Genomic DNA, 8,989 nt, shown 5'->3' on the forward strand with positions numbered 1-8,989 from the left:
CTTATAGACGGAATCGCCTTGTTGTTTACATTTACTTCTGGGTAGAAAACCGGCGCGTCAGTTGAATGAAGACGAGCGAGACGAACGAGAGGTAAGCTATATATATCATTGTTTAGAATAATTTGATATTTGTAAAGTCTATAAACCAATGATTGAACAAACATTACTACTTCTGTATGCATGTTTTTGTAATTAGTCATGGTTATCGTAGATTAGTTGAGCTAAGGTTAGCTGTTCAATCATTGGTTTTATAGACTTTACAAACATCAAATTATTCTAAATGATATATATAGTTTACTTCTCGTTCGTCTCGCTCGTCTTCATTCAACTGACGCGCCGGTTTTCTACCCGGAAGTAAATGTAAACAAGGCAATTCCGTCTATACTACATACTACTTAACTTATAACTGTTGTCCTCATTCATGGAAACTTTTTTGTGCCACCTAGTGGTAGTAAGAACACAATACACTAATCCATGTAAAAACAAGATGGCAGCCATCTCTGCCAAGTCAGTCTGCAGCCGATCCCGACACAAAACTGGACAAGGACCAAAAGCTGATCGGATTTTATGGTTGAAACTTGTTTATGATTTGTTTATTTATGATTAATAACGTTTGAAGTGTGATATGGCAGCAAATATGACCAATTTTAGCAAAATTTTAGGTGTTTCCGCCTCGGTTGAAAACGCCGCGCTAAAGTGCCCTCTTGAGTGGCGAAAATGAGAGGATGTGCCCTATCAGCTGCCCTGTTGAATGATGAAAACAAGCTGATGTGCCCTTTTGGCTGCCCTTTTGATTAACAAAAATGATAGGATGTGCCCTTTTGGCTGCCCTCTTGAGTGATCAAAACAAGACGATGTACCCTATTGGATGAAAACGAGTGAATGTGCCCTTTTGGCTGCCCTCTTGTCCCCATGTCATACAGTAGGTGCCCTTTTTTTCCTTTTCGCCCTTGCCCTTCAAACATCCTGAGTCCGTCACTGATTGGGACTTTATTGTTGTCTCATTTGAGGACATTGGGACTTTATTATCCTCTCGTTTGAGGACATTTGGATTTAATTATTGTTGACAATGTTTAGTTTTTTATACTTATCAGGTCCTACTGATCCGAAATAGATAAGACAAATTAAAAATGCATACCAAACTAAAGTTTGGCTCTCGGGCGGATATAATAATAATAATAATAATAATAATAACTTTATTTGTATAGCACTTTTCAATATAAATAACAAAGTGCTTTACAGCATAAAATATCAGCACACACTCAATATCAACACAAAATACATACAAATTAAACATTATATCAACTTAAACATAACTTCATAAAAGCCTTCCTGTAAAAGTGTGTCTTGATGAGCAATGTAAAATAAGGAACAGACTCTGAAAACCTGATTTCCTCAGGCAAATCGTTCCAGAGTCTAGGGGCCCTGATTGCAAAGGCCCTGTCGCCTTGTTTTCAGCCTAGACCTTGGAACAGCTACAGTAGCAGGGCCTTATCAGCAGATCTCAGACTGCAAGCTGGTTTGTGTGAGGATAAAAGGTCTGAAATATAGGCAGGGGCTAGCCCAAGTCTGGCCTTAAAAACAAAAGAATTTTAAAATCAATCCTAAAATGAACAGGCAGCCAGTGCAGGGATGCTAAAACAGGGGTGATGTGGTCACATTTTTTTGACCTAGTTACATTTTGTACTAACTGTAGATGGTGAAATGATTTCTGGCTGAGACAGGTATAGAAGCTATTACGATAGTCGAGGCGTTAAGAAATAAAAGCATGGATGAGTTTCTCCAAATCTGTGGCTGAGATAAAAGACCTGACTTTGGCTATGTTTCTCAAATGATAAAAACATGTCTGGACCACTTTTTTTTTTTTTTTTTACATGAAGTTCAAAGTTCAAGTCCTGGTCAAAAATGACGCTGAGGTTTCTGGCTGAGGGTTTTACAAGAGGTGTTAAATCGCCAAGGCTTTCCAAAATGGATATGAGATGTTATTTAATAGTACCATGGGTACAGTTGGCACATTGTAGCTTTGAGTTCTAGTTAACTTCAACTGCCAAAACTAGATTTTACAAACTGAGAGACAAGTTGCCTTTAATAGGCACACTAAAATAAATCATTTGGCAGAGGTATTTTATTTTCTGACCATGAGTAATTAATTTTCACGCAAAATTGGTGGTTCTTATGCCAAATCTCAACCCATAAAACATTTTAACTAAACACACTTTTGCTAACCTAAAATAGCCGACGTTTACTATTACCCTATACAGACCTTCTATTTTCCCAGGTGACCTATATGCAGCATGTGAAACATTTGCGGTCGACGTCAAAGTTCGACGTTTTCAGCTTCAACATTTCTATGTAACATACAGCAGAATGTCTGTTATTAAAACTTTGTGTATAATATCACATTAATAGTTAGGTTATCTCAATTTTTGCATCTGTTCTGCACTGTTTCCTCCTCGCTCGACAACACCAGCACTGATTGGCTGGTTGTCACGTGACCTCACAGCTGATTTCGTTGGATGGAGTGTTTTGCTTTGGCCGTTCATCATTTTAACTAAGTTAGCCATTTCTGGTTAGCATCGCTGCAGGATAGCAAAGCAGCCATCGTCAACTGTACAAAGCTACTATGGCACAGGCAGCACAGGCAAATGTCCTCGACGCAAACAACTCTCAGATCCAAGTGGAGCACGACAAAAAGCGTCGGCAGTTTGTGATAAGACTAAATGGTAAGTTCAACATGGAAACATTAGCATGCTAGCTGGCTAACGTTAGCTCAGCGGTTGGTGTCGCTTTTCTCGCTGCCAACATCGTCGCCGTGTCCTCATTGATAACTCCAGCTGCCATTTCAGACAAAGAGGTGTTTGTCGTTTCACTCAGAACAGATGTCACGTCTTTATTCGGATATTATTTCGTGTCAGGAGTTGAACAGACGACACTGCCTCCTGGTCAAAGCTGCTGACTTCCTTGACTTGTAACTTCAGCAGCTTGTTTTTCGGAAACATTTTCATCATTCCATTCCTGAAAGCAAATACGCAACCTTTAATAGCATCCATCACAAAAGACAATTTAATAGGCGTCAGTAAATATCAATCATTAGCGAAGTTCCCGTACAACAACATAGTTCCTCTCCTTATTTGTTATCCGTTATGCTTAAAACACCCATCATCTTAATTTCCTTGATTAATCAAGATCTGTATTATATTAGTTACACTCATATGGGTTTAGGCAGTCATTTTTGAAACGTTTAAATAAAAGCCAGTGTTGACAAAATGATATATATATCGTTTGGTAAGTTTAAAACTCAATGTAAGTTGTTGTTATGTATGAATTCAGATATGTGAGATGTGTTTACAGCATAAAGGTGGAAGCCATTTTTCCCTGAATGAAGATCTTTATCATGTCTGTTTCTCTCCACCCAGCTATTATCCCTATCCACAAACATTGTCTGCAGCACATCACATGGTATCAAACCAGTCACTCTTTTGTTTTAAGTAGACTGAATGCTCATTCACTTATCGAACAGCCATGTTGCAGTGTTATATGTATATTGCAAGCTACTACAACTTGATCGGTAACTTCACTTGCAGTCTGGTACTCAGATTTAAATGTCATAGCTCCATAGTTAAACCAGCATGAGATTGTGTTGCAGGCATGAGGTAGAAGTCTTTGTTTGTTGTGATAGCAGTGAGCAGCAGTATTAATTAATCTTCTCTGTAAGTTTTGTCCTCAAACACAGACAGTTGCCCTCTTATGTATTATTATCATGTATTGTCAGTATCTCCTACAAAGGTGGGGTCAGGTTACTTTTGGAAAGCTGTAGGAAACTAGGTTGGGTGGAGACAAACTTAAAGGTATACTGAGCAGGATTTTCCTGAAAAACAATGTATAGACTCATACAAAAATAATCCCTCTCAATCATCACTTACAATCCACTAGTGTGTGGCAGTGTATTTATCTGCAGAGACTCAGCCCTCTGCCTGAATTTTCCTAGTTTCTTCTTATTGTGTTATGTTCTGGACATTCCTGGCCACAGTGTGCAGATGAGGCTGGGACTATAATAAAGTAGCACCCAGGGGGCATATCAGAAGCAGCACGCATGCAAGAGGAAGCTGCAAAAATCACAGACACAGCAGCAAAAAAGAAACTAAAAACACAAATATAACGAGGTCAGTCTGGGGTTGGTTTTCACTTTCGCTGGTGATACTGTTTACAAAAAGTAGCCTATAATTAAAGAAAAGAAATAAGAATAGAATACCTTTAACACAACAGAGACCTATGACTTCTGCCTACCCTCAGGATCTCATGATCGAGCAGTTCTTCTGTATGAATATGTTGGGAAGAAGACAGTGGACTTGCAACACACTGAAGTTCCAGATGCTTACAGAGGAAGAGGAATAGCCAAGCACCTTGCCAAGGTAAAACTCATAAGCACTGGTTATTTACATCTATCATGATCTCAAGAGAAGAGATTGTTTCTCTCTGTTCATTTCTTAAAGGCTCAATCTGTAATCTTTTGACCATATAAATTATGGCATATAAAAAACAAACCAAAAAAATGTATAGACCGTTTATTGTGAACTGCATTGTCTGCACATGAATCCAAATTACACTAACGATTAGCTGAAGACTCATCTTACTGTATTAAGAGAGAAGTAAGAGAATTAGTACCTTATTTTAACGACTTCACTGGTGATTTTACCACTTATAAAAAACTGAAGAACACCACATGAAGTTGAATTTCTCAAATATTAAAGTCAATGACCAAAATGTCCATATTAAAAGCTGTCTGATAAGATGCCTGTCAGAACTGTTTTGATGCGATTTTATGCTTCTGTGATGGCAGGCAGCCATGGATTTTGTGGTGGAAGAGGATCTGAAAGCCCACTTGACCTGCTGGTACATTCAGAAATACGTCAAAGAGAATCCTCAGCCTCAGTACTTTGAACATATTTATCAATGACCCCACATGGCTGCAACAGAGAAGGCGAGGAGACAGAGACTCCCAAGGAGTTAAGTACTGTGTGGCATCATGCATTGGAGTTACAGGCTGACATACAACAAAGGACCTTCCAGGCATTGTTAAACGTGACTCTGAGTGACTCCAGAGACAACTGATCTCGTGGCAAAGACGTCCGTGAGCTGAACGTTGGGTCTACGGGTCAGTAACACGGGGATACACACTCACCACAAACAGGAAGTGAATCAGCTGGCCAGTACTTGTTAAAACATGAGCAAATAAACTAACCAAAGCTGAAGCGTGTTACCTCAGAAAGAAAAATTCAGGATACAGACCCATCACTGACTGGAAGCAAGGTTTTAGGCCTGTATTGAGAACAGATGTGAGTCAAATCTTATGTTGCAAATTTCCTGTCCTCCTTTAGACTCACTGGTTGTGAGGAGCGCTGCAAGATGAACGACCCAGTTGTCTTTCTCCATGATAGTTTGAAAGGAAGCAATGACGGCTTCACTGATAATCAAACAGCAATGACTTTTATATTTCAGATTCCTTTTGATATTGTTTTGCTGTATTTTTTTTTTTAAATTTGCTTTCCCTTCCTCTCAGAAATAGTGTTTCTGAGGGCTGAATTACTTTTTTGGTAGACTGTGAATGCTAAACGCATCTTTGTCAAGCTACTCAAAAGAGGTATTTTTTAGGTGATTGCGAGGAGGTATAGGCATGAATTTGGTGGGTAATGGGTAATTTTTGAAAAATATAATCTGCATTTTGGAGACGTTTATTTTTCCAAACTCAGTTTGGTTCCAGCATAACTCTAGCCACTTCTGTTCGTACCAATAACAGAAATGTACTGTTGATTATTGGGGTCATGAATTGATTAGTCAAAGGTGCAGGGATTTGTAAACCAAAGAAGACAAACTGAGTCTAACTCTGGAGACAAAACTCATTATTTTCGTCATTATAACTGTCAAATATTACGGACACCCGTGATAAATTGGGTTTGAAGCTTGTCAGTCATCTAAGTGTGGATATGGATAAATATCTCTGCTCAAACCAGCATTTCAAAATCAGCACTGTTACATTCAGGGCATTTACATTCTGTGGTGTCCACTGTCCTTTGTTCTGTCTGACAGGAAAATGACACTAGATGGCCGAAGGTTATACACTTCTTTTCTCTTGTCATTTGATCTGTTTTGTTGTTGTTTTTTCTTCTTGTATTCACAAGGCTGCTTTCACCAGCTCATGTCAAAATGATAAAAGTCGTCACGAAAGAAAAATTTTACTGAAAAAAAAAAAGGTTTACTGTAGTTTCCCTTTTTGGCTCATTGGGAGCTTTTGCTGTCGACAATCTTCAGTGTTGAGGAGAAGAATACCTCAGGTTACTCAACGCCTTGGCAGGACACATCAACATGCAAGGCAGACTCCTTTTATCTGCTTTAATCACTTAGAGGTAATTGCAGGAAGCCACTTTCCCTTTGTGAATCTTTACTTTAGGTGACACACTCACCTATTGATAGGCCAAGGTTTTGTTTCATTTGTGTGTGTGTGTGTGTGTGTGTGTGTGTGTGTGTATTTCCATTTGTGTGTTTTCTTGAGAGAAAACAAATGTCTGATTTAACACTTGAGCAGGTGGCTCTACCAAAATGTACCAATTCTTGTTATATTGTTTTGTGCTGTGTTTTTTTTTTTCATTTTCTTGTTGTCTATAAATAAATAAAACAATACTAATCACATTGTCAGTGTCAAAGTATGTATTTATACCAAAACAGGGAAAGGTGTGCATACGCCTAATTCTAAAGAAAAGATAAGATACTAGTGTGTGGTATATTTTAGTCAGGGTGCAACTGAGCTGTTTACTACGGTGCAAGTTTCTTGTAGTGTGGCTATAAAGCAATCATGTTTTTCCAGTAGTCATACAATGAACAGATTTTAATCTCATGGTAGTACAGTAATCTTTTAAATCACCGGTGAGCACAGATTGGATAAAGTGTGGATTATTATTCTCTAAGTGCCTAAAAGGGGACTGTGCCTCTCGTTTCAACATTTGGAAAATATCTTGATGTCCACCTCAGAGCGCTATTATTTAGTCGTGTAGTGGTAGTAGATGAGGTGGGTGTACTGATGGGTAGATTACCAAGGAGAAAGTGGTTACACTCATTTGTTCCGGTGTCTTTTGGGCTGATACTGGGTATACTGTAAACAGGACAGAAAAAGAGGTGGGTATATTGTGTACCTGTGTATACCCTCCATTACAACCCTCCATTACACCACTGTTTTTATCCTGTCAGATTAATGCATTGCATAAGTGGTGCATGGACAATCAGAGATATTTAAGTACATACAGCTTTAAACTATGTATATATGTAATGGTAACTTTAAAGATACCATAATAAACACATAAAACATTTTTTCTGATTGTTTAGGCACTGTCTTTGAAACTGTAAGCTAATTTTGCAAAACTCTACACATTTAATACAAAAACCAAACCAGAAAAACATGACAAACAATTCTAATAACATCCTGCAACAGACGCTACTAATTTTAAGAAAAACGGAAGAATGTTGGCGCCATCTAGTGACACTTTTAAGAATTACCTGAGCTCTGTGTCACATGGTGTGCTGTTAACAATGCAAGGGTGAGCGCCTTAAAATGGGTGAGATGGAAAGAAATCTGCCTGCTTGTCTCCCATTTGAAAGCATGGCAGTTCAGCCCAAACCCAGCTGAGTCTTTAGGACTCTCATTAACTACAGAACATCTCCTCATTCCTTAAGAAGACCAAGAAGAAGTGATCTAAGTGAAATGAGGTATCGCTGATAAACTATAAATTCAAAACACGAACATGTAGGCTATAAACCCATATTGATACCCAAAGTTCTCTTAAATCAAGAGTCTTGAATGGCCAAGTGTTGGTGTCGGTGAAAGTGATTTAGGTCTGCAACCAGGGCCATGGCTACTACTGAGGACACTGAGGTCATGTCCTCTGTCATGTCTCTGGGAATCTGGGGCAGGTTAAGTTCTTTAATCAAAAACTTTTCATTGATAGTTATTTTATAGGCTTATTCGAGTGTGTAATAAAGGACTAGAGCTGTGTATTGAATTCAGTGTCTGTTAGATATCTAACGTTGAGGAATATAAACATATATTATCTCACCCCAGTTCTTTTTAGTTGATAAAATATATCAGCATGCTCAGAGCACCAGTAGTATAAATAAAAAGCTTTGCCTGAACAATTATACTCTACAATTTAAATCAAGACTATCTGATCCAATAAATAAATCAACATAAGATTCAAATAAACATGTCTTCAAAAAGCAGACATCAGGTGAAAGGTTTCTTGATCGCATATTGAAAATTAGAGGTTCTAGGGGGGACATGACAGGTCGAGCAACCATGGTTAAACATCATTCAAATATCACACCTTTATAACGCCGGGTTGATTTGCATTGATTCGCCATGCATACATCATTTAGCCTCCTCGATTATGAAGCTCTTATAATTTTTGTCACAGGCGCAGCATTTGGTTTCAGCTGATCGCACATTCCTGAACGTAGCCATTATAGTTGTTACATCCAAAGCGCTTCAGGTTACAGCACGCGGACAGGGAGCCCGTGCTCGCGCACGGGGACACAGAGACAGAGCACGCAGAGCACAATATGGGTGAGTACAAAACACAGATTCAACCACAAATCTTGTAACAGAGCCAGATGGTTGGGACACTGTATCACTATGTCACATATATGTTGTAACTGATGCATGCAATCTACATGTGCAATTGACGATTTAGATATCTAAATGGTTACTGTATTTATTTGATGCACAGTTTTAAAATAGTTACTTGACTAATCGTTATATATTAAATACCTTCGTTAACGGTGTTAGATTTATTTAGAATGTGGTCTGACCTCTCAAACTTCTATGCGCTATTATAAAATACGTAAAGGCAGGTACTCATGCTGTATAGCATTATGGGAATAGTAGTCCGCGTCGAGTCGAAGTGATGCGTCGTCTGCATAGACACACTACATTACCCAGAAG

General features: G+C 38.5%; 1 protein-coding gene across 1 annotated transcript; it reads left to right on the forward strand.

Annotated features, from left to right (window-relative positions):
• Nucleotides 1-2,503: 2,503 nt before the first annotated feature.
• natd1 (protein NATD1) lies at nt 2,504-6,687 on the forward strand. Its single transcript, XM_033643988.2, has 3 exons — nt 2,504-2,723; nt 4,294-4,412; nt 4,841-6,687. The coding sequence occupies exons 1-3, from the start codon at nt 2,624-2,626 to the stop codon at nt 4,955-4,957; spliced, it is 336 nt and encodes a 111-aa protein (XP_033499879.1). The 5' UTR covers nt 2,504-2,623; the 3' UTR covers nt 4,958-6,687.
• The last annotated feature ends 2,302 nt before the right edge of the window (nt 6,688-8,989 follow it).

Source organism: Epinephelus lanceolatus, chromosome 18 (genome assembly GCF_041903045.1).
Source record: "Epinephelus lanceolatus isolate andai-2023 chromosome 18, ASM4190304v1, whole genome shotgun sequence".
Taxonomy (NCBI): domain Eukaryota; kingdom Metazoa; phylum Chordata; class Actinopteri; order Perciformes; family Serranidae; genus Epinephelus; species Epinephelus lanceolatus.

What these genes read in the sequence shown, in the direction of transcription:
- natd1 (XM_033643988.2), top strand. Translation starts at nt 2,624, where the DNA reads ATGGCACAGGCAGCACAGGCAAATGTCCTCGACGCAAACAACTCTCAG. An exon ending in GTTTGTGATAAGACTAAATG is followed by an intron (nt 2,724 to 4,293) that starts GTAAGTTCAACA and finishes GCCTACCCTCAG; the next exon opens with GATCTCATGATCGAGCAGTT. An exon ending in TAGCCAAGCACCTTGCCAAG is followed by an intron (nt 4,413 to 4,840) that starts GTAAAACTCATA and finishes CTGTGATGGCAG; the next exon opens with GCAGCCATGGATTTTGTGGT.